Raw genomic sequence first — 26,535 nt, 5'->3', positions numbered from 1 at the left:
AAACGTATGTTTTAATTTTTTTATGTAATGTATATTGTACAGCGCATCTGAACACATTTTGTGAAAGCGTGCGCTATATAAATGATGATAATAATAATAATAATAATAATAATAATAATACAGAAGCAGTACAGCCCGTTCTTATTTCGGTTCGAACTGTTCGGTGTTCTTTTACATCCATATCAACGTGTACACGGGACCTCGGATTTTTTCCCAGCCGCATGAAACCATACAGAGCAACAAGATGAAAGGGGGTACATTCTACAAAAACTGTTGTTGCCCTGTATGGTTTCATGAACTGTTGTTATAGTTTTTCTGTATACTGTATATACATGTTTATAGACCTCATAATTTTTGTATTACTGTATTAGCTTGATAACGTCGAGAGAATACTCTTCGAAACGTCGCCCAAATAAATAAGTAGCTGTTTTTGCATAAGTATGTGTTTTTGTGTATTGCTCCACAAGACGACTATTAAGATATAGATAAAAAAGTATTTGGAGCTTCTCTTCTTCGGACTTTTTTTGTCCAATCCATACGACTACGCTAATCTTATTTGCGAAACAAATTAATACAAAAAAATAATAAAATATATGAGTTACATTTTATTCAAGCCTTGACTGTAAATAAATGAAATGAAATGGAATTGGGTTTAACGTCCTACTGTTCTGCTCCTAAACTGGGTTAATGAAGACGGGCATACGCCATACAGTGTGCTATGAGGGAAATTTTGCCCGGGCAGCGGCACTACGGTCTACTCTTATATCGAATTCCAACTGCCAAGGGATCTTTTACGTGCACGCCAATATGTACACGGGACCTCGGTTTTCGTCACATCCGAACGACTAGACAGCTGCCCTTGTCAGGCCATCCGTTCTGCATCGCTGACAATGGGAAACCACGCCGGAAAATCTGCATGAACTTTCTCGGCCAATGCAGGGATTAAACACCCGACCTGGTTGTAAATAACTAGAATATTGTAACAAGTTGAATATCTATACGAATACCATTCTCAGTATTTTTAAAGATATGATGAATTAAAAATTTCGCAACATTCGCTGGTGGATGTCTTGTGGTTTAACGCGTACGCATGGCATCGCAAAGTCTGTCATTGAGTCAAGTGGCGTGGTGTAGATTCACCGCTTGAACGTGGCTAGGAGTAAGGTCAACCCTCGTGGGTTTTCTCCGGGTCCTTCAATCCCCCCCCCACTGGTAAAGACCCCATGGCGTCGCGAATTATTGAAATATATAATTGAACCATATGTTAGTCCCGAAATGATCTAGTTTGTGTCGAATGGACGTTGAACCCCATTTCTTCTCTCGCTCTCCCGATCCCCCACTCTCTCCTTCCCCCTCCCCTCCGTAGACCTTATAAACAAGTCAGTGTCACATATAACTGTTAATAAAACGTATTTAATGCGAATTAATATATGTCGAGGCATAGGCTGCCGTTGATATCTTGACTTTGTTTGCTTAAGCTATCTATTTGAGTTTATTTAAAGTTGGTTTGAGTCGTGAAAAATTAGATATTATCCGTGAAATATTTGTTATTGTCCGTGGAATATTAGATATTTTCCGTGAAATATTAGATATTTTCAGTGAAATATTAGATATTTTCAGTAAAAATTATATATTTTCAGTAAAAATTAGATATTATCCGTGAAATTTTAGATATTTTCCGTTACAAATTATATATTTTTCGTTACAAATTAGATATTATCCGTGACATATTAGATATTTCCAGTTAAATATTAGATTTTATCCGTGAAATATTAGATATTATCCGTGAAATATTAGATATTTTCAGTTATATATTAGATATTGTCAGTGAAAAATTAGATATTGTCAGTGAAAAATTAGATATTTTCAGTGAAAAATTAGATATTATCCGTGAAATATTTTATATTTTTCGTTACAAATTAGATATTATCCGTGAAATATTAGATATTTCCAGTTAAATATTAGATATTATCCGTGAAATATTAGATATTATCCGTGAAATATTATATATTTTCAGTTATATATTAGATATTGTCAGAAAAATACAAATGACAACCATTGACCTTCAGTTTAATTTTAAGTTGAGTTAGTTACTACGTCGACAATTGACTTTGAATCATCAAGTTATTCTAGTGACGTTTAATTACTAGTTAACAATTAGGTTAAGTGTGACATAGATTCGAGCTGTAAACATCTTTAATTGGAGCAGGAAATAATTAATTATGGAAAATCTAGAAATTGCCTTTAGAAATATGATATTATCGTCACTTATATAGGGTGGATACTCATTTGAAATTGTAATTATTCGTTTTTTGAAATGTTATATGCTTTTGATTTACTTTTTTCAATTACGTGAAATGTTTGACGTATGTCGTCGATTTCACGCCTAAGTTGAAACGGGAATAAGTAGCTGTCAGAGCTGGCGTTATTGACAGCGTAACAGGTGTCAATTACTATTTGAAAATTAAATAAAATGGGGTTTAACATCCTACTGTTCTGATCCAACCGGGATAATGAAGACGGGCATACACCATACAGTGTCCTACGAGGGAAATAATTATTTTGCTCGGGCAGCGGCACTATGGCCTACTCTTATATCGAATTCCAACTGTCAAGTGATCTTTTACGTGCACGTCAATGTGTACGCGGGACCTCGATTTTTCGTCTCATCCGAACTATTAGATAGCTGTCCTTGTCCGGCCCCCCTTCCTGCTCCACTGACAAGGGTAAATCACGTTGGAAAATCCCAATAAATTTTCTCGGGAATTACTAATTGATCTATTCCACCTATTATTAAATAAAATAAAATGAAACGGTATTTAATGTTTTACTTTCATGGGTCGAATGAAGACGGGCTAATAAATATTATTAAATGGAATGAAATGAAATTAAATGGAGTTTAATATATAACTTATATTCGTCGAATGAAGGGGGCCATAAGCCATGCTGTTTTCCAGGAGGAAAATTGGTTCTCGGACAATGGCGTTACCAAAGAGTAATTTTTACTCCGTGGCGTTACGCCGCACAAAGGCCGTAAATAACAATAAATCAATTTATATAAATAATTTGTTTCTTGTCTTTTCCTAACACTTATAAAACGACTCTAAAAATCATATTATATTTGTTGAGGCAACCCTCAATAAATAATGTATTTCGTTTATTTTCCTTTGATAAGTCAAATATCAATAACTAATGGATTCTAATAATTACATTATATTTGTTGAGGCAAAGAGGAACTTGTTGAAACGTAGTATGAAATAAAATCAGTGATTGTTTTCCATATAAATTTGTTTTTTTATATAATAAATAATTTGTTTCGTTTCTTTTCCTTTGATCAGTCAAATATCAATAACCAAAAAATTTTTAATTGATTCTAAAAATTACATTATATTTGTTGAGGCAACCCTCAATAAATAATTTGTTTCGTTTCCTTTCCTTTGATAAGTCAAATATCAATAACGAAAAAAAAATTAAATTGATTCTAAAAATTACATTATATTTGCTGAGGCGACCCTTTTATCATTTGACCGTCTTTTTATCTACAGATACGTGAAATATTTCATGTAAAGTATTACATGATTACTGTGATGTAATAAATTACTCATGTTCTAAGCGGATTGGTTATTGATTAAGGATAGGAACTATAAATAGAACGATCCTACTGAGGCGCAGTCTGCATAATAAACAGGATATGCAATAAAGGAACTTTACGGAGAATGGAAAAAAAATACTGAACATGTATTTCATAATGCAAGTTGTAATACATGCTAATCCGTGAGTAGTCGTCACACCCCAAAATAAAGTTCAAAATTAAAACCTAAGTGGGTAAGACGCTGGCTCGCTAGTCTGGAGGTCGCGTGTTCGATCCCTGCATTTTCCGACGTGATTTCTCCTTGTCAGTGGTGCAAGACGAAGGGCCTGACAAGGACAGCTGTCTAGTCGTTCGGATGGGACGAAAAACCAAGGTCCCGTGTATACATTGGCGTACACGTAAAAGGTCCCTTGACAGTTGGAATTCCTTATAAGAGGCCGTAGTGCCGCTGTCCGGGCAAAGATTCCCTCAGCACACTGTATGGCGTATGCCCGTCTTCATTATCTCAGTTGGAGCAGAACAATAGGACGTTAAACCCCATTTCATTTCATTTTCATTTTCAAAATTAAAACAGGTATGAAAAACAATTTACATGGAAATCAATCGCTGACGTTTCGACAAATGTTTTTTTTATCGTTCGTAAGTACACATTAATAACAGTTAGAAACAGGCCCGTAACGAGAAGGGACCCCCCCCCCCCCCCTGCAAAAAGTTTTGACCATCAAAAAAAAAATAGATATACATTGTCCATCAATTTTACAGCACCCTTGAGACCACTTCTCGCCCCCCTCCCACCACCTCAGTTATATGTGACAAGGGGGTAGAGTCGCCTGTTCAACCTCATGGGTTTTCTCCGGGTCCTCCGGTTTCCTCCCACTGCTAAAGACCTCTACGCGCAAGCGAATTATTGAAATAAAATTGAACCATATAATAACCAGAGCATTGTGATTATCTATGTGTTATCTGTGTTTCTGTTATATCGGGATAGTGTTATCTTCTCTTCCTTAAATAACATGTAAATGTTCTACTGACATCGTTTTAACTCGTATCTCAGGTGGTGACCTACAATCTGTTTCATCAACCATTTCAAGGTCAGCAAGGTCACGGTATAGTCACATTCACAGTTGACAGGTACATGTTTTATAACACCTGAACGGCGTAGTGGTTGATACAGGTGAATACAGGTGTATATATGTCAAATATACAGGTGAGAGTGTGACATTTAAAGATCAAAATAGAAATATTTTTTCTTTCCACACCGCGTTCGTCACACTACAAATACTGTTTTAATTTGCTATAATGCAGTTTTGTTGCACAATTTCTCTCACCTTGTCAGTTTAATTCCATCTCCATTGGAGCCGTGTTATTTATTTGGAGAGAGAGAGAGAAATGGGGTTTAACGTCCACTCGACATAAACTAGGTCATTTCGGGACTAACACATGGTTCAATTTTATTTCAATCATTCGCTTGCGCGTAGGGATCTTTAGCAGTGGGAGGAAACCGTAGGACCCGGAGAAAACACACGAGGTTGGACAGGCCACCCTACTCCTTGTCATGTACAACCGGGGAATCGAAACCCAGCCAGTTGACTCAATGACAGACCGTATGATATTTATTTGGATTATAGAGTAGAATTCAGGGGTGGATACAGTAATTTTTCTAAGGGGAGAGGGTTCTGTGAAGTTTGTTGCCGAGCGAAGACTACAAAAATAAATTGGACCCTTTTCTTACCATTTTACCAAGAATAAACCCAGGGCAAGTGATATAAACAGTGCAATTTTTTTTAACACTTAAACAGTTTGTGGCATTCTTATTCCCACATTCCCATGGGGAGCCACGGTGGCAAAAAGGGTAAGACTTTGGTTAGCTAGCCTGGAGGTCGGGTGTTAGATCCAGATTTTCCGGCCTAACAATGACAGCGCGGATGGGACGAAAACCAAGGTACCGTGTACACATTGGCGTGCACGTAAAAGATCTCTTGACTGTTGGAATTCGATATAAGAGTAGGCCGTAGTGCCGCTGCCCGGGCAAAATGTCCCTCATAGCACACTGTATGGGTATGCCCGTCTTCATTAGCCCAGCCGGAGCAGAACAGTAGGACGTTAAACCCCATTTCATTTCCAAATGATCAGTCCACGCACCGAGCGGTTTTTAAATATCGTACTTAAAATCCCTCAAATACGAATATAACCCAATCCACGCCGTTCCAAAGTTCAGACCAGTCGATTAAGCGTGGTATTTCGACGTAGAATTACAGGAACGCCAAATAAGGATAATTGTAAGTTTATGGAGAATTGACAAATGAACCGATGACGTCAACAGTGTCAATTTTGAGAAAAAGGTTTTATTGTAGAGACGGTATATTTTTTTAAAAAGAATTTACCCGTAAAACGGGAGGGGGTAAGGTGATTGAGGGTGCGCATCCCGATGTCTCGGGTTTAAATTCCGGTGTTGTTCTACGAAGTCGACCAGCAAATGGTTCCTAATTCATAGGATTGGGTTTACCATTCTCGTGACACAAACTATGTCATTTTGGGACTAACACATCTTTCAATTTCATTTTAATAATTCGCTTGTGCGTACGGGGTATTATAAATAAGGTCGATTCAAGTATATTACAAATCAACGTGGTTCCGGTTTTACTGTGAATTATAAATCCATGGCATGGGAAAATGGTCAAATGCTGGTTTTACAGATCTTGTGGTATAAAGCAATGTTGTTGGACTCGATGACGGGGGAAATGAAATCTGAGATGCGGAAAACCTTAATAACGGTCTGTGTTTCAAATTCTTAATAAAGATACTACGGTCTGTGTTTCAGTCGGACTAGACTACACGATCCTCCGGACACTGTTTGACGTGACACAAAGAGGGGGGTTGGATGGCCGAATGGTTAGCACGTGCGTGCTGTATCATAAAGCCTGTCATTGAGTCAACTGGCGTGGTTTCAAATCCCCGGTTGTACGTGACAAGGAGTAGGGTCGCCTGTCCAACCTCGTGGGTTTTCTCCGGGTCCTCCGGTTTCCTCCCACTGCTAAAGACCCCTACGCGCAAGCGAATTATTGAAACAAAATTAAACCATATGTTAGTCCCGAAATGACCTAGTTTGTCTCTCTGTGACTCAAAGAATACGGTTAAATATGGTACAATTTGTTATTTCATTTCGCTTTTATTCGACCAGACAAACAGTGCTTAACAAAGGCTGGTATATTTGAAAGGGATATGTTTCTGTATAATTATGAAAAAGATTGTCTAAAATAGAATTAAACCACCACGGAATTCACTTACCAAACTGATGACGTAGAATGCAAAAAAAGGGAATCACCTCGTTCTCGGAACGATAATCGAATTTAGGTTATATATAACAACTGCACTCTTTTTAACCTGATTATAATACTTGGTGTAAAAAAAAAAATGCACAAGACGATAATCGACTTTAGGTTATATAACAACTGCACTCCTTTAACCTGTGTAGAGTGCCACTTGGTGTAAAAAAAAGGCTACGTGCCTTAGGTCTGTCGACAAACCGAGTAGCAATATTACACACATGGTAATGATTTTTACGGTGTTATTCCTTCCATTATTATGGACTACCACCCATACTCACCTGTTACCTTTAACTAAATCTGGTTTTATACAGACCCAAATAGATCGGGGTAGACATCTGTTGATACACAGCGTGTCATTTAGTTAAAATATATTACACCAAATGAATCTATGCGTTCTTTCCCGGTATTATCTTAGATTTTCAGTTTTTGCGAATGCCAAGAAAAAGAATTATTTTTTTTAAACATACATTATGCAAGAGCTAAATCTGTCTATTGCAGATCTTTCTTTAGGCCTGAAATGTTATCTAAATTATTAATTAGACATTAATTAACTTATCCAGGCCATAATCAACTCTCGATGTCATCGCTAGCCTGCGATAATTACTTTATTACGATCAGATTTAATCATGAAATGGATAATCAAGACTATGTTTTTCATCGTACCGAATTTAGTAATGATGATCGAGGCTGGGCCGAAAATTCAATTGCTAAAATCTCGGTTCAGGGTGGATCAATTTGACTAAAATTTTCCGCAAATCCCCTTTACATTATATAGTTTTTAACTATTATAGTGAGAACTGCCAGCTCTTTATCTGATCTCCCATAATGTATCTTTAACTAACATAATTAAGGGTCTATCCGATTAAAATATAGATCTATATTTCGTTTCGTTTTTTTTATAATTTCGACGACTGCACTGCATTAACATCTGAACGGTTATAGTGGAAGTTCGCGTCAGGAGTCATACGAGCGACTCTTGACCCTATGACGTCAGTCAGTTGATTAACTAATCAGCGTTGGTGTGTCTAGTGGGATACCCACCGTTAACAAGAATTCGCTGTAACAGACCGTTTCATTGGCTCATCCCTCACATGAACCAGAAAGCGGGTTATATAACAACTCTTCCAGATCCTAGTGTAGTAAAGACAAGTAAAACGAAATTATGAACTATAAAAAATTGAAACGAAATAAGATCTGTGTTTTAATCGGAAATGAAAGGAAATGGGGTTTAATGTCCTACTGTTCTCCTCCGACTGGGCTAATGAAGACGGACATACGCCTTACAGTATGCTATTCGGGAGATTTTGCACGGGTAGCAGCACTATGGTGTACTTTTATATCGAATTCCAACTGCCAAGGAATCTTTTACGCCCAGTTCGAACGACCAGAAAGCTCTCCTTGTCAGGCCCTCCGTCCTGCACTGGGAATCAGGTCGGAAAATCCCAATGAACTTTCTTGGCCAATGCAGGGATCGAACACCCGACCTCCAGGCTAGCTAGCCAGCGTCTTACCTCCCTCTTAGCCACCGTGGCTCCCAAATTAAGGGTTGAAGGTACCAGATTACCTCGTCATATTCACGTATCATATTTTATCGTTATATTTAATGATGCACTATGTACGAGGAAAAATGGCTACTGTAGATCTGGCTTCAAATTGAGTCGGCAAACTCCGGATTTAATTGTATGGCTTTAACGAAAATATTGACACTAACAAAAGTATTCAATCTTGGCTTGTTACAATCAGAGCTGGGGAGCTAGATCATAGTATATTATCACTCACAGTTTAAACCTACACAACATAAACACACCTTGCAATGCTCTATTTGGACATGTATACAGCAATATTTTCATTTGCGCATTAATATAATTTGATAGCGTAAACGCCCATCATCAGTTTTCAATTCCGGTAACCTCTAGAATCTCCACAAGGTTATAGGACAATAAAATAAAATTCAAAAAACGCCATTTTCGTGAATATCAATGTCAAATATATACATCAACCATTTTTTTTAACTTGTAATATTTCGGCGCACATCCAAAGTAGTTTCAGCTCACTTAATACCAACTATCCTGTAATCTTTCTTTTACGTCCACACCAATATGTATGTATCCGGGGCTTCGTTTGTATTATGTCTCATTCGAACTATCAGACGTTGCTTTTTACCAGGTCCTGTCCAACCTCGTGGGTTTTCTCCGGGTCCTCCGGTTTCCTCCCACTGCTAGAGACCTCTGCGCGCAAGCGAATTATTGAAATAAAATTAAACCATGTGTTAGTCCCGAAATGACCTAGTTTGTGTCGAGTGGACGTTAAACCCATTTCTCTCTCTCTCTCTCTCTCTGGGGTAATCTAAGACCCCAGACATAAATTGGTTTATGGATGCATAATTTTATTCAAAATAAAAACTGGAGAATAATCAAAATCTGCAAATAACTTAATTGTCATCTCCATGTGGAATCTTCTTTTGATGGGGTTGGTAGAGTACCTAGATTTGTTTTCAAATGACCAACACAATATCATTAGTAAGAACGATTCCAAATACAAAGCTGGCACCGCGCGCAGAACAGATTAGACACATGTAACCAGCAAAATGTTTAAAAGAAAGGGGAGGGGAGGGGAGTCCATTAGACCCCTTGTGTCCGATAATGTAATACGCCTAGTTTCTTGTCAAATGATCCGTTCTATTTACAGCATTATACCCGACGTTAAATCGCTCGACAATTATGAACCATTCCCTCACAAACGTTAGGGATATGGTTGTAGGGTCCCAAAATACCCATTGTATACGCACAAGGGTTAACATATTGAATTGGGTAGATCTAATTCGATATGTTGATTACTGGACTAGCTCTGTGCTATTAAATTTGTGTTTTAATTTCAGTTTACCTTTCGAAATATTAAATCAATGTATTCAATATGTAAAATCTATAAATAAAATCAATATATTATGAAATCAATACATTATGAAATCAATAAAATCGATATATAAAATCATTTTATTCAATATGTAAAATCTATATATAAAATCAATAAATAAATTCAGTTGATTCAATATGTAAAATCTATATATAAAATCAATAAATAAATTCAGCTGATTCAATATGTAAAATCTATATATAAAATCAATATATAAAATCAGTTGATTTAATATGTAAAATCTATAAAATTCAACGAAACCGACAGATGTAGTTTTTAGTCGTCAAATCATTTGAATGCATGTTTTCTATGGGCGTCAGTGTGTATATGTCATCAGAATTTGTATAGTTTATAATGTGTACGTAATAAACTATTGCACTTCCTTTCCTTCTGTCTCAACTATTTAATAAAACGAACCATATCCTCACACGTTTCCGTTATATTTATTGTTTCCGCACATGAGTAACTCTTACTGTGGAAGTATGTCGAATCGTAATCTTAGTCGTAGCCTGCAGTGAGGTCTCGGGTTCAAAATGTGATCTAGAGTAAAAAGTTAAAAATCAAATGTAAAAGAAAAAAATTCTTATTGGAACAGTCACGACGGATCTTTATATAAAATTGAAATTTTTGTGGTGGATTGATCCTTTCGTTTGGAATTAGATCACGCGACAGCTTCTGCATAACACTAGATCAGTTGTTGTTATGTTTAACGTCCGCTTCCACCGAAGGTGATATCGCAGACGAGGTGTCTTATTTTCATTTGTGTTATCTTAGCGCACGCGCACGGGTCTTTGATGTGGGAGAAAACCGGAGTACCCGGAGTAAACTCACGAGGTTGAGAAGGCGCCCAAGACACATACGCTCACACCAGGGATCGAAACCACAAGCGCAAGCCATAGGCGACCGGCCAGCTAGAGGTCAAAGCGTGACACTCTAGACCACTAGGCCACTACACCCCCACCCCCTACCCTAGACCTGAGACGCTTACATTTTTAGGCTGTTTCATCCAGAAAAAAATTCTAAGAATATTAATCTGGATGCGTTGTCAACATTTGAGAATAATAGGCCATTGGCTAGATTATCCGGTCTTTTACATTATCACATGTTCCTCAAGCAACGACCGCAAGTTTTACAACATCTAGTCGTTGCTTCAATACTCGTTGTGTTTACACGTGACTAATTAGCAGTGTCCAATCAGAGGTCGTGGCACATAACACACTGTAAACAAATATGGCGGCCTCCATAGGAAAAGAAATAGACAAGTTTACAGCCTTTGTTGATCAACCATGATTTCCAGCAACCTTGACATTGATCGAACCTTGAACTTTGCAACTCTATTGTCACATGTAGACATTTTAGCTAGAAGCACGAGACTTGATAATCGTAACCATATTTTTAACGAAGGAATCTGATAGGATCACAAGCTGGGCTTATACCCAATCGAAATTAGTGCTAAAATATGAGGGGTATTACGTGAAGGGCTTGATAAGATGTACGTAGTTAAGGCGAGATCAAGCCTTCTATTGAAGATGGAGCAGAACAGTAGGACGTTAAACCCCATTTCATTTCATTTCTATTGAAGATGACATTATCATAAACAAAGTCTACGGGAGGTAACTAGTCCTAAAACAAGATGTCGACGTCGATGAAATTAATTTAAGAGTGCCCTTTCAGAAAATCCATTTAAATGTATTGCCAGTTCAGTGTCCAACGATCTTACTTTTTTTTTGTAAAATTTCTCTCTTCATGGGCCGTATCTATGTTGGTTTTTTTTAAAAATTAATCCTAATTCGTCGTCACGATTCATATTTGTTTATATTAATGCAAGAATTATAGGATTTTTTGCAGGAATTTGCGTAACTCTTATTTGATAATCAACCACATAAAAAAAACGGTTAAGCATGGTTACGCATGGGCAATGGAACATTTTGTCAAATATTGACAACGGACCCAGACCCTCCGTACGTTGAAGACTCTGGGTGACCGAAACTGTCACATTTTATGGCAATAGGTTGATATAGGCGGTTGTTGTAGTCCAACATTTCTGCACCGACTGGGCTATTGAAGACCGGAGTATTGGGCACGATTTTCGATTATACAAAACTCTTGCTGATCAATGAGAGAGGGAGAGAGAGAGAGAGGGAGAGATAGAGAGGGTTAACGCCCACTCGACACAAACTAGGTCATTTCGGGACTAACGCATGGTTCAATTTAATTTCAATCATTCGCTTGCGCATAGGGGTCTTTAGCATTGGGAGGAAACCGGAGGACCCGGAGAAACCCCAACAGGTTGGACAGGCGATCCCACTCTATGTCACGTACAACCGGGGAATCGAAACCACGCCAGTTGACTCAGTGACAGATTTTATGATACAGCGCGCACGCGCTATGACGGTAAGTGATATGTACCTAAACCTATACAATTGCAATGCGGCACCGGTTTACTTATTATGAAAAGAAGTTCTCAAAATAGCGTGGTTCGAAGGGTGTGTAGAATTTTCAGTGCAAAGTTGGCCTTGTTTGAAGACAATCGGATAAACTTGAAAGAAAAACAGCTTCAAACTTTGAAAGCTTTGTCTGATAAAACATTCTTCAAATGCGTCGTCATGGGCAAAGCCGTTGCTAATTCGGGAACTTGAAAGTAGTTCCAATGGCGGACTTTGTCATACGGACACGAACCACCAAATATTCCTACACCCACGAAACAAGGGCCAAAGCTATTTTTAGTCTTCCTCTCACTTTTCCGTTTTCCCCCTTTTGCATGGCGATTTTTGTGGTGTAGAATCGAAGAAAGGGGTTTGAAAATACATTTTCTGCCATGTTTTGGTGAATATTCATAATTTTGATGCGGAAGGATACAAGAGTTGAGAGGTTGGTTAGGTTGAAATATAGGGTTCAAAATTGCCTGTTTACTAGTCTTTACTTCCAGCTGGTGTATCTCAAGTTTTCCATGAAGAACCTCATACGTGCTTTTGGACAAGAGGTTGTCACGTGTTGCTCCATCTGTGGTAGAAGGCGTTCTACCCAACGAAAATTTGGGGAAAAGTTAGAGCCGGTCTAAGATACGAGAATTAACATAAAAGTCAATGGGGAAATCGTTAGTGATCTGTGGCCATACAGCTAGATGGACACAGCTAGTTTCGGTCACTCAGAACCCCCTAGTCTTCACCATACGGAGGGTCTTGGACCGTTGTCAATTTTTGACGAAAAATCCATTGCCCATGCCTAACCGGGGATTTGATTTTTTAACGTGGTTGATTATCCAGTATCTTTGGCCAAATCAAGTAAGAGTTGCACCCCTTTCCGCAGTAAATCCAATATTTCTTGTATTAATATAAACAAACATGAATCGTGAACACGAATTAGGATTAATTTTAAAAAAAAATAACATAGATATGTCCCATGAAGAGAAAAAATTTTACAATAAAAAAAAATTAAAAGTGTTGGATATTGAACTGACAATGCAATCAAATCGATTTTTTGAAATGGCATTCTTAAATTAATTTCTATCTGAATCAAAAATATGTCTATAATGCAATTCTTCGGATGAAGATAACTTCCGCTTTTTCTTCTCTTGCCCATCTTACTCAGCTATTAGAATCGAACAATTAAATTCATTAAAGGTATTCACAGAAACTATTAATCTAGATCTAATTTTAAATGGCTCCACAGATCTTTCGAACACCTCGAATATCTTGATTTCTGAAGCAGTCCATTATTTTATGTGGCCAGATGTAGGGTACTGGAATCTGCTGAGGTTTGCTAAGTGATTAGTTGGTATATGCTTTTAGTCCAAACATATCATCAAATCACATTTTAAATGGAGAGGAATCTCTAAAGTAATATTGTACAAACTTGGTTAATGTCGAGGGAATATGAAAAGTGGGAAGTACATTATTTTTTGGTTAATTGCATACGTTATACTAGGTTTCCACCCCGACAATATCTCTTTTAGATAAGAATTTTTTGTTTTACTTTTGTTTTTCCACCCTTTACTGCCGATCGTAGTAACCTGATACCCCCCCCCCCCCTAGAATAATGCCTGCTTCTGTAAATCTTAATGGATTCCACGTGATGCAATTAACAATTTGTATTTTGTAATTATCGTTATTTCATAGAACTTCTGCATGGGCTAAATCTATTTGTTAAGACCAGCTCAACTTTTGTCAAGGTCGCTGAGATGTAAATAAGGTTAGGTCACGTGATTGTTGGCAAGATTGTAGGTTAGTGTTGGGATTAGCGCTAGATCTATGACCAAAAATGGAGCTGGCCTTATCATTTAGTACTAACCGGATTCTGCATATAAAAGTATGCATTTTTGCTGCAAGGTACGAAACGAAACAAAAAAAAATTAAGAAAAAAAAAAATAATAAAAGAAATGAAATTAAACGAAATGAAATGGGTTTTAAAGTTTCTGTACAAACCCGGCAACTGAAGAGTGTCATTCGCCATGATAAAAATTTTATCTGGAAAACATCGTTGCAGTATACTCTTTATTGAATTATGTGTACGTCAATGTGTACACTATACCCCCGTTTTTCGTCGCTCGACTTGGCACTGTTCCTTGCCTGGCGCCGCCCCCCCCCCCCGCCCGCACCACTAGCAAGAGAAATCTAGACACTACCTCCTGCACCACTAACAAGAAAAAGTCAGACTCTCCCTCCTGCACCACTAACAAGAGAAAGCCAGGCTGGACGATCCAAAGAAACCCTTCCGGTCAACACCGAGTAGAATTGTGGCAAGATATTAGTGACCTTACAAACAACTTTTCTCAAATATAACATTTGAAAACTCTGATTCCAAAATTAGGTGACAACCAAAAAAACATTTATTAACATTACAGATGGATCGTGTAAGAGCTAAAACTGCCTATTGCAGATCTTTTGTGACGGGCTTCAAATGTTAAATAGATTAATACTAAGACATTTATTCGCATGGCAAGCCAATATTCAACTCTCCAGACCATCGGATGGTCGAGATTCAAATGGATTACAATACCCGCGAGATTTAAAAATATAACAATAAAATGGTTAATCGTGACATAATACTTGATCTTGGAATCTGTAACACGTATAGAACTAATCCCTTTCTCTACATAAAATCTCCCTTGTGAGGAATCCACTTGGTTAACAGTGATATTGAATTTAGAAAAGCGAACATGTATAAAACTGTTGACCGTTTCTCCACACACGTCTCCCTTGTGAGGAATCCACTTGGTTAACAGTGATATTGAATATGATGCCATGTTGGAAAAGTGAACACAAATAAAATTGTTGCTCTCTCTCTCTCTTGTGAGGAGTCCAAGTGGTTAACGATGATATTGTATGTGATTTCATTTTAGAAGAGTGTACACATATAAACTTATTGACACCCTTCTCTACACCACGTCTCTCTTGTGAGGAGTCCATATTGTCTTTGTTAACAGTGATATTGAACATGTATAACTCTCTACATCACGTCTCTTAATCATAGTTTTAACAACGATATGAAATGTGGCTCTGTTTTGGAAAAGTGAACAAGGGTATAAACTTGTTGATATCCTTCTCTGCATCAAGTCGCCATCTTGGATTTTGTTGTGCTATTATATTTAAAACACCTATATTTCATGTTGTGACTTTCTTGGGTCTCGTTGTACAATTGTATCTAAAGACACTAACATTTCATGCTTTGACTTTCTTGGGTCTCGCTGTGCAATGGAAACTACAGACACAAACATTTCATGTTATTCTGGAAAAGTGAACGATGGTATAGACTTGTTGCTACCCTTCTCGACATCGAGTCGCCATCTTGGATTTATTTATAGGTGGACAAATAACAGAATGAATCACAAATAACTGTCTGATGATATTTTATTAATATGTTCCAATGGAGCTGGTTTTGTCTTTAATTTATCTTGTCGTTCATTATACCAACCAATGAATAACAATGTTACAAACTCGATTACTTCAATCACCGATAAAACACTAGCTCCTATAAATAACCCCATCTGACCTCCCAAATCACCTGAAATAAATCAATCGATAAATTATATCATCTGGCCTCCCAAATCACCTGAAATAAATCAATCGATAAATTATTCCATCTGACCTTCCAAATCGCCTGAAATAAAACAATCGATAAATATCCCCATATTACCCCCAAAATCAACCGAAACAAATTAATCGATCATATTTCATTAACAAGAACTGTAGCCTATTTACAGGTTTTTGTCAATTCGTTCACATAAACTGGCGAAACGTAAAGCATGGCGTGTATGTGTTCAAAATTTACGATCCAAACATTTTGAAATTTGATAGAATTATTTGTTCTGTCACTATGGGCAACCTTACCAAGGTGTGTATCATATTTACGATTTCCTAAATAGGAATATAACAGGGGAGATAACCACTTGATCAGTATACTTATTAAAGCTTTCACACTGTTCATTGCAAGATTGACTAAGAAATTATAGTTTTACCCTGAACAACTGATTTATAAGTTTTGAAGTTATGTCTGTAAATCTACAGCCATTACAGACATTTAATCAGTGAGTCTCGGGACTAACATATGGTCCAATTTTATTTCAATAATTCGCTTGCGCGTAGAAAATGACGGATCCGGAGAAAACCCACGAGGTTAAACAGGCAATCCCACTTCTTGTCATGTACAACCGGGGAATCGAAAACACGTTAATTGACTCAATGACAGACCTTATGATACAACGCGCACGCGCTAGACATTCGGCCATCCACCCCCTCCCCACCGGTACAAACAAGCTAAATCCACATACATGTAGATACATGGTTATTATCCAGTAACGCATTCTACAGTAGATATCGCTTGTCTCATAACTTCAATATTCTACTAAGTGTAAGAAAGGGTTGGGTGATAAATAAAATCTTCTACTTGTCTTTTTTTTTAAAAAAAAGAAAAAAAGAAATATCAAAACTTGTCAATAAAGTAAAAAGAAAATAAAACGACAGAGCCTCGAATTTTTACATTATCTAAAAATATTCGTAGTAGATTCTCTATTTGTGACAAACTACTTCCACTTCTGTTATATTAGTGAATCCAAATGTTCACTAAATTTGTAAATTGAACCCCGTTTAAAGCGAGAATTTCATATTTTCTAAGAAAGTCAAAACATAATTATTTCTATGTCTTTTGCTCAATAGGTTGTCAACTCACTATTATACGATCATAGGTATCATTCTCACACTTAAAAATCATTCACCCCGGAAATAACAACACAATTACCTCCCTTGTTTTTCTATTCCCCCCATGGGATAGCTATCTTCAAACGTTTGAATTTGAAGTTGAAAATGATATTTTTGCCAATTTCTCAACTGGCAATAGTGAATTATAGGATTAATAGGATTATTCTTTAACAAGGTAGGACTGTTTATAGATACCATCTATTTTAAGGCTTTATTTTAATACATTTTAAAAATATAACTTAAAAATATGAAATTATCGCTTTAAGACGAATATTCCTCTTCCTGAAGATATTAATCAAACTATAAAAACCAACCTAATATAGTTTCTATGGTGATTTCTTCTTTCTGTTCAGTAACTGTAACTGTTAATGTTTCATAATAAATCCTTAAATCTATCACATTATCACTGAAAGATACAGTAACACATGGTTAAAGGGGTTTCACATTATCACTGAAAGATACAATAACACATCGTTAAAGGGGGCTTCACATTATCACTGAAAGATACAATAACACATCGTTAAAGGGGTTCCACATTCTCACTGAAAGATACAATAACACATCGTTAAAGGGGTAACACATTCTCACTGAAAGATACAATAACACATGGTTAAAGGGGTTTCACATTATCACTGAAAGATACAATAACACATCGTTAAAGGGGGTTTCACATTATCACTGAAAGATACAATAACACATCGTTAAAGGGGTTCCACATTCTCACTGAAAGATAAAATAACACACCGTTCAAGGGGTTTCACATTCTCACTGAAAGATTAAATAACACATTTTAAAGGGGTGTCACATTCTCACTCAGAGATAATAAGCACATCATTAAAGATGAAAGATAAAGGTGTTTCACATTATCACTAAAAAAATAAATAAGACTACGGCCTACTCTTATATCGAAATGCAATACTCAAGGGCTCTTTTACGTCCACAATAATGTGTACACGGCAACTCGGTTTTTCGTCCCACCGAACGACTATATGTTTACTAGGAAACATTATTTGAGATGATAAACTACAATTTTCTTTATAATTACAAAAACAGCTATATCTCAACACTGGCTTAATTTAATATATGGACCTAAACTTTTAAAATTAGACAAATAGAAACTCCATAAATCAAATGAAAACATCACACTTTGCTTCTTGTATTTTTTACCCAAATCATGTCTAGTCATATGTAAGAAATGTAGGCCTGCATGAAATAAGAACCACTTCTAGTATATATGTTTACAATAAAGGTTTATATACATATAGGGTATAGTGACTGAGGTATGAACCACTTCTAGTATATATGTTTATACATTGTACAAAAGGTTTATATACATATAGGACTATCTGATAGATATATAGTGATGTTTATATACCTGATGTATGAACCACTTCTATTTTTAAGTATTCCGTTGTTTACCATATAGTCCTTGGTGAATGTAGAAGCAAAATCAGCCACGGATATTGAAGATATATATTTTTCTTTAACACAACGACTAGGACAAGTACAGTTCTTTAATATATCAGATATGTTGGCCACGGCTGAAAATATTAATTATATTTTAGCAAGTGTTCACTTTATTATATTTATAGCAAATATTTAGTTTATTATGTTTATAGCAAATATTCAGTTGATTATATTATAGTACATTTTCAGTCTGCTCTTTGGGTAAGCCGCTGGATCAATAACCATGACGTCCCGGATTTCTCGTGATTTGTCAGTGGTGAAGCAACTCCTGGGTAGTGATCCAGGGCGGAGGGCTTTGGCAGTGGTGCAGGACGAGGACCTTGTGAGTGGTGCAGGTCGAAAGCATTGTCAGTAGTGCAGGCCCCCCTGGCCAGTGGTGCAGGTTGAAAGGCCTGGTCAGTAGTGCACGACTTCCTGTTTAGTGGTGCAGGGCGAAGGACCTTGTAATTGGTGCAGGACCTAGGATCTCGCCAGTAATGCAGGACGTCCTGGTTAGTGAGTCAGCGACTTATTAACCGAACCACCGCGGTTTTAATTCTACGAATATTAGTCTGGATGGGCTGTCAATATTTATGTTCAGGTATAGTAGACATGGTATTTACCTTTATAAGGAATGTAACAATCTGTTAATGTTCTTAAAGAACAATATTCTTCTTCACCTGTAGAAAGATAAATCACAGAAAGGAGGACCATGGTTAGACAAACATTATAATCACTATATGATGAACCAAACTGAAGTCCGTTCGAGATGCAATGTCCCGTCAGCAAAACATTTCGTTCATTTTGAGACATGTATGGTAATTTTGCGAGACATGTATGGTAATTTTGCGAGACATATATGGTCATTTTGCGAGACATGTATGGTTATTTTGCGAGACATGTATGATTATTTTCATTACTATGGTTACGTGTGTAATTATACTGTAGACAGTATTTACTTGTCGGACTTTTAGATCCAGGCTACTCTTTTTCACCGAACATCTAGACAGACCATACTAGTCGGTTTTGTAGATCCAGACTTTTATGCCACGACCGAATTTGAACTCGGGGATTCTAGTTCAGTTTACTGATTACTCGAATACATCGCCAACTCAACCCATCCGTTCATTTTTGACGCAGCGTCCTGCTTTGTCTGCACCAGAGGCGGATTCAAGGGGGAGCGCGAGGGCCCCCCCCCCCCTAATTTTCGACAGTGCCCTTTTTTACTGCTGAAAGTGCCTTTTCTCAGACCCAAATATGTCCGTTCCCAACCCGTTGCAGGGATCCCAAATGACTCAAACCATCGATTCAAACACACCAGTCTGGTCTAATTAATGCTTCCACTTTCAAACGAATTCTTGTTGTTTAGCTGACGGTGCCCTAATCCTATAGAGTGACTATAGACAGGCATCTTGTGGAATCGGCGGCGTATACACTCATGTCCATCACCGACGCGCATGAGTGCAACTTGATGTAGCATTGTTTCATGTGTGGACAGTACCAAGTACAAGTTACATGGCTTAAATAGTGAAGTGGCTAGGGAATAGATTCGTCTTTTTTCCCATCATAATGCCTCGCTCGCCCTTGACAATTTTCGAGCCGCATGTTCAACTGGCTTTTTTGCTCGATTTTAAGGCTCTTTTTCAACAATTTCCGAACGTTTACTTAGACGAAAATATCAGCCAAATAGCTCTTGGAATGGCTACAGATGCAAGGAAATGACGGATAATGTGTTTTGGGGAATGGGTGGGGGGGGGGTGGCCGAATGGTTATATAGAGCGTACGCATTGTATCATAAGTTCTGTCATTGAGTCAACTGGCGTTGTTTCGATTCCCCAGTTGTACGTGACATCGAGTAGTGTGGCTTGTCCAACCTCGCGGATTTTCTCCGGGTCCTCCGGTTTCCCCCACACTGCTAAAGACATTTGGCAGTCATTGCGTCAAATGGCGGTTTCGATTCGTTGTACGTGTAAAGGACTAGGGTTTTCTCCAGTTCCCCTGGTTTGCTCCCACTGCTAAAGAACCCTACGCGCAAGCGAATTGTTGAAATTAAACTGAACCATATGTTAGTCCCAAAATGACGTAGTCTCTCTCTCTCTCTCTCTCTCTCTCTCCAAAGTTGAACTATTTGACACCCTATCTTACCTTTATCAAATAAACTACAGCAATTACAATGTTTGACGTAATCATCCGTTAAACAGTTCATTGCGCATGTCTGTCGTGTATAAATATAATCTTTGTATCTGTGTAATGGCGTCTTGAAACCAGGTTCATGTGACGTCACACAATATTCAGATCCAAAAGCTTTATACGGTTTACTCAATCCGTCAATCTAAAGAGATAAATAATAAAGTATTTGCTGAGTTATAACTAGATACAAGCTGTTATTATCATCTGAGTAGCCTATAAATAGATAGTTGTTATTATCATCTGAGTAACCTATAACTAGATAGTTGTTATTATCATCTGAGTAACCTATAACTAGATAGTTGTTATTATCATCTGAGTAGCCTATAACTAGATAGATGTAATTATCATCTGAGTAACCTATAAGTAAACTAGATACAAGCTGTTAGTATCATGTTGTGTTTTGGGTGGCCTATAAAAAGACCAAGAGTTCAACCCTAGGCCTACTACAAGGTACCTCTGATTTGATTGAATAACTTTGAGTGTTGATATGACGTAACAATTCCAAGAGGGCGCCGATGACGTCACAAATATATGTTGTAAACATTAGTATACAATAAAACAAAGAATCTCAACAGGAGTAAATTGACAACGGGGCCATGAATTTCGCCTACCCAGGGGATAAATAGACTGATTCTGGGTTTTGGATTTATACATCATGTTGCAATTTATAAAAATCCGGAATTGAGAAGAAATTAAGTCAAATAACAGAGGTAACAATTTTGCTTTACGTGTGTTAGACATTTTATACATTTGTAAATAAGTCAGGTAACAATTTTGCTTTACGTTTGTAAAACATTTTAAATATTTGTAAAACACTAACTCTTTCTTTTTTGATGGTGACGGCAGTTGACGAACCTGGTCGTGCAACAAATCCACTTGATGTCAACATGGCGGCGGAACCTGGTTCATGTAATAAAACCTGGAATATACAATCATCACCGTCATCACCATCATCATCATCGTCATCAATATCATCATCACATCATCAGAGAGAGAGAGAGAGAGAGAGAGAGAGAGAGATAGGGAGAGAGAGAGGGTGGGGAGAGACCCCCCCCCACACACACACACATACACACAGACAGAGAGAGACAGACAGAGAGCCTTTAACTTGATAAGAAAATATAATAATAAATATAACTCCATGTAGCTGTAGGAAATTACTACCACGCGATGTGATTAGATGAATGCCATTCTATTACTAACGCAACTGTGTTGAATTACTGGGAAGAAATTAGCACCACGGGAGGTTTCGTAAACATTTACAGAATAACATGATACCAGGTGTTTTCTAGAAGCCGTAATTTCTTATTGTATGGAATACACTTATTGCTATAGCCAGTACTAGGGTTCTCTTTGTTGTTTGACGTAACGACAAGGGATCTTTTTATCATCGCTTGACGTTACGTCTAGGGGTCTCTTTATCATTGCTTGGCGTTACGACTAGGGTTCTCTTTGTCGTTGTTTGACGTTACGACTAGGGATCTCTTTATCATCGTTTGGCCTTATGTCTAGGGATCTCATTACCATTGCTTGACGTTACGTCTAGGGATCTCTTTACCATTGCTTGATGTTACGACTAGGGATCTCTTTATCATTGCTTGACGTTACGACTAGGGATCTCTTTATCATTGCTTGACGTTACGACTAGGGATCGCTTTATCATTGTTTGATATTACAACTAGGGATCTCTTTATCATAGCTTGACGTTACGTCTAGGGTTCCCTTTGTCATCCCTTGACGCTACGACTAAGGAGCTCTTTATCGTTGCTTGACGCTACAAATAGGGTTCTCTTTATCATTGTTTGACGTTACGTCTAGGGATCTCTTTATCATAGCTTGACGTTACGTCTAGGATTCTCTTTATCATCGCTTGACGTTAGTTCTAGGGATCTCTTTATCGTTGCTTGACGTTACAAATACTGGGTTCTCTTTATCATTATTTGACGTTACGTCTAGGGATCTCTTTATCATTGCTTGGCGTTACGACTAGGGTTATCTTTGTCGTTGTTTGACGTTACCACTAGGGGGATCTCTTTATCATCGTTTGGCGTTATGAATAGGGATCTCTTTATCATTGTTTGACGTTACGACTAGGATTATATTTATCATTGTTTGGCGAGTTCTCTAGTATTGGTTATTGTTTGATAAAAACTTCAGTAACAAACAGTTATTGTTCTCCACAGAATTCAGACCTGTATATTTCAATTTCAACTATTAAATGCAAATGCGATGCACTGAAGCAATTTATAAAATAACGTAGACCTTAGAATAGAGTAGACAGATTAAAGTTTTAGCAAGCCGGGGATTAAACTGTATATTCTCTGTTGTAATCCATTTAAACAGTTTATGAAATACGTAGACAGTCAAAATGAGAATTAATGTCTAACCATGTCGGGGTATAACGTACACGATTTGTAGACTTGATAATAATTTAAACTTTAATTCCTGCCAGAGATATTCGTAGACTTGATAATACAAACCTTAATTCCTGCCAGAGATATTTGTAGACTTGATAATACAAACCTTAATCCCTGCCAGAGATATTTGTAATAATACAAACCTTAATCCCTGCCAAAGATATCTGAGAGAAATAATATTCCGGTTGTTGAATATCTACAATAACCCTTAGTCCACTCATAGAACCTGATCCATATGACGTCATTGGTGACGATCTGTTGGAATTAAAGGTATAACACACACCCATATCGGTGATAACTGTCTCAAAATATTTAGAACAATCAACAATAGCACCTGCCCATATACACACAATAAACATGTCCTCCATTTTATGGGCGGCGTTTAGCGCAAATTTGTATAAATTTTTACCCATATGAGCTTCGGGATCAGAGATGAAAGAAAATTCTGGTGAGCTCCATGCAAAATGCTGCTCAAAGTATTCGCTTAAAACGGACATCTCGCTCATTTTAAAAATAAGGTCTTTGATTTCCCAGTCGTCATTGGGTATTTTATGTTGACGGAATTGGTTGGCGTTACAGATAGTAACTGCTGGAAACTGCATTTCGTGGTTAAACTCCAGTCGTGTATTCGTAATGATAGGATATTCATAATATCTTGTAAACGATTTATACAGGAAAATGACCAAACCAGTGGTCATCACTAGCAACATTATTGTCCACAAATATCTGAAAACAAATAAATATAATTAAGCAAAGATAAAGTAAAGCAAAACTTTATAATGTCTAAAGCACAATAAAATGTACATAAAAGAGAGAGATGGGGTTTAACGTCCACTCGACACAAACTAGGTCATTTCGGGACTAACATGGTTTAATTTTATTTCAATAATTCGCTTGTGTGTAGGTGTCTTAAGCAGTGGGAGGAAACCGGAGGACCCGAAGAAAACCCACGAGGTTGGACAGGCGACCCTACTCCGTGTCACGTACAACCGTGGATTGGAAACCACGCCAGGTGACTCAATGACAGGCCTTATGATACAGCAGAGAGAGGGGGGAATAACATACAGTTCAATTCCTTTGCGCGTAGTGGTCTTTAGGTTGGGCAGGCGACACCACTTCTTGTCACGTTCAAGCGGGGAATCAAATCCACGCCAGTTCACTCACAGGCAAAGTACTAAGATATGTTTAAATAATAATATAAATGAGATATAAGAACTTGTGAGAGAATATTGTTGTCAAAATGTCGTCTTTGAATTCTATAATAATCTTCTGTAATGTATGGGTTTATAAAGTGAAGACATTCTAACATATCGGATAAACCGGTTATACAGGTATCTCGAGTTGCATTCAGACAGGTACTAGCGCAGTCTTCAACCCATATTCTACGTACACATATTTTCACATACTCAAGCGTGAAATATACATGTTATCTCCTCGCATTACAAGGATCCCAAAATCACCCACACACCGCCAGTACTTTTATTACTTAATTTATTGGGACCTGGTAATCTCACCTTCAGTGACGGTTGACCACTATATCCAAACGTTCAACAGACATGTTTGAAATATACCATGGCAACAAGAGTTACGTAGTCCTGATTTGACAAAGGTGGGGGAGCAATGGATACCGTGTTCTAAATTGTTTGACATATTAGGACTAAAATATAAATTACTTTTTAAGGTGATATGTACGTGTGCTCAGTTTTATCATAATCCAATCAAAACCCACGATTTGTTGTCTCGGGTGATTGTGCCGTGTTTCTTGGTCGGCTAGATCTATTTCTAAAGGCCGGCTCAAGATTTCTTCAAGGTCGCTGAGATGTAAATAAGGTTGGGGCGCGTGATTGTTGGCGAGATTGTAGGTTAGGGTTGGGCTAGATCCAGGGTTAGATTTAAGAATTTGGGGGAGAGGTTACGTCTCCACATAAGCCCTGACCTCGGATGATGAAAATTTGGTTCGTGATATTTCCTAGTTTTGTTTATTAAAAATACATGCAATACATTAGATAATCCCTGTCTGCATCTCGTGACCTTTGACCAAACTTGAAGTGGCCAGAAAGGAAAAAGACGTCTATATCATGAACTTACCGTCTAAAAGAATACAGCTGAGGAGACAATATTTTAGGTACACCATGGATGGTTGCTGATCCTTCATACATGTGTAACATTTGTGATCTTCCTAGCCGACATTTTTTACATTCTCTCGCCTTCTCTTTCCTACCACTTTCTTTTTCCTCCATGTTTACAGACAATTTGTAAATCTATCTAACCATACACAGCCTGAATATAAAATAGATGGAGCTAGACTTGATTCATAAAACCTTTCAACTGAAAGTATCAAATACAGGGGTGGATTATCTGTTTTCTAGCGGGTAGAGGAGATCGGATGGGTTGTGGAGGAGTTCATGTCGATTGTGGAGAATAGTGGGATTGGTTGGAGTTCATTATTACATGTTGAGGAGACCAGACCAATTGAGGAAATTAGACGGTTGGGGAGGTCAGGCCTGCTGGTCTGGTAGACTATATCAGGCCAGAATCCATGTCGGTCCGGGGGTGAGAGAGGTTTGGTGTCAGACCGGGTGTGGAGGTCATGTCTATACAGACAATACAGACAATTCTTCTATAATCACTGGATGGCCAGAGGATAGATTCACAGAGAGAGAGAGAGAGAGAGAGAGAGAGGTGGGGGGATGTCCACTCGATACTAGGGGACCCGGAGAAAACACTCGAGATTGAACAGGCGGCGCTACTACTTGGCATGTATACGCAGGGAATTTAAAATGTGTAAGCGTTGTCGGTCGTGTAAGAAGGGGGATAATAGTATTAACTAGCATATAGGGGGAGACTTATGGACGCCTATAACTACCATTCATAATTTTTACTTTTCGCCTCTTCACAACGCGAAAGTAGAAAAGTCGAAAATTAGAAGTTACGACAAAATGTGAGGCGACAACACGCTATACAAGCCAAAATCAACTCGAAAATAGGAAATTAAGAAATAACACACAACGATAATAGCGCCCCTCGTTTTTTCCTAATTTCTACTTTTCGACTTGCATTTTGGCTTGTATATCGACTTTCGACTTAGTCATATTATGCAGTTACAACAAGAGTGGTATTGAGCTTTTAAATAGATAATAAATAAGAATGGTTTACATACCGAATGAAGACAATTGTTGTGATGTCTTTTGCAGTTTTTAATCGAACTGCATAATTTTCCAAAACACTTCAGTTCCCTGAGAGCTATATGTATGCGATGAAAATTGATCTAAATTTTTATCATACGATCGAGCCATCTCCGTTTGGCTGATAACATTATTGGACTTCTTCCAAATAACACTAAGAAGAATTAACTGAAGACTAAAAATGCAACGCAAAAAACATCTGTGATGTATGGAGCGCCATTAAGGCCATATATATATTAAAAAAATCACTATAAGAATTAACTAAAG

The 26,535-nt window shown here is 37.6% G+C and overlaps 2 protein-coding genes across 2 annotated transcripts in view; one reads left to right on the top strand and one right to left on the bottom strand.

Moving 5' to 3' along the window:
* Window positions 1-26,535, top strand: part of LOC126830582 (acid-sensing ion channel 4-B) — a 79,727-nt gene that overhangs the window by 15,345 nt on the left and 37,847 nt on the right. The gene's annotated exons all lie outside the window — the stretch shown is intronic.
* Window positions 14,467-26,383, bottom strand: LOC126829681 (acid-sensing ion channel 4-B). Its single transcript, XM_050559766.1, has 9 exons — window positions 26,244-26,383; window positions 25,172-25,363; window positions 23,227-23,809; window positions 21,487-21,585; window positions 20,622-20,808; window positions 19,100-19,156; window positions 18,406-18,571; window positions 17,345-17,436; window positions 14,467-15,837 (listed from the first exon to the last, which is right to left on the bottom strand). Exons 2-9 carry the CDS (start codon window positions 25,321-25,323, stop codon window positions 15,659-15,661), a joined length of 1,515 nt encoding a protein of 504 aa, XP_050415723.1. The 5' UTR covers window positions 25,324-25,363; window positions 26,244-26,383; the 3' UTR covers window positions 14,467-15,658.

Source organism: Patella vulgata, chromosome 8 (genome assembly GCF_932274485.2).
Source record: "Patella vulgata chromosome 8, xgPatVulg1.2, whole genome shotgun sequence".
NCBI lineage: Eukaryota > Metazoa > Mollusca > Gastropoda > Patellidae > Patella > Patella vulgata.
This window is presented reverse-complemented; position numbering and strand designations above follow the sequence as displayed.

Coding starts and splice junctions, on each gene's coding strand:
- LOC126829681 (XM_050559766.1), bottom strand. CDS start 25,323: ATGGAGGAAAAAGAAAGTGGTAGGAAAGAGAAGGCGAGAGAATGTAAA. Junction 18,572..19,099: donor TTGTTACATTCCTTATAAAG/GTAAATACCATG, acceptor TAATATTTTCAG/CCGTGGCCAACATATCTGAT. Junction 15,838..17,344: donor CACCATAGAAACTATATTAG/GTTGGTTTTTAT, acceptor GATTTATTTCAG/GTGATTTGGGAGGTCAGATG.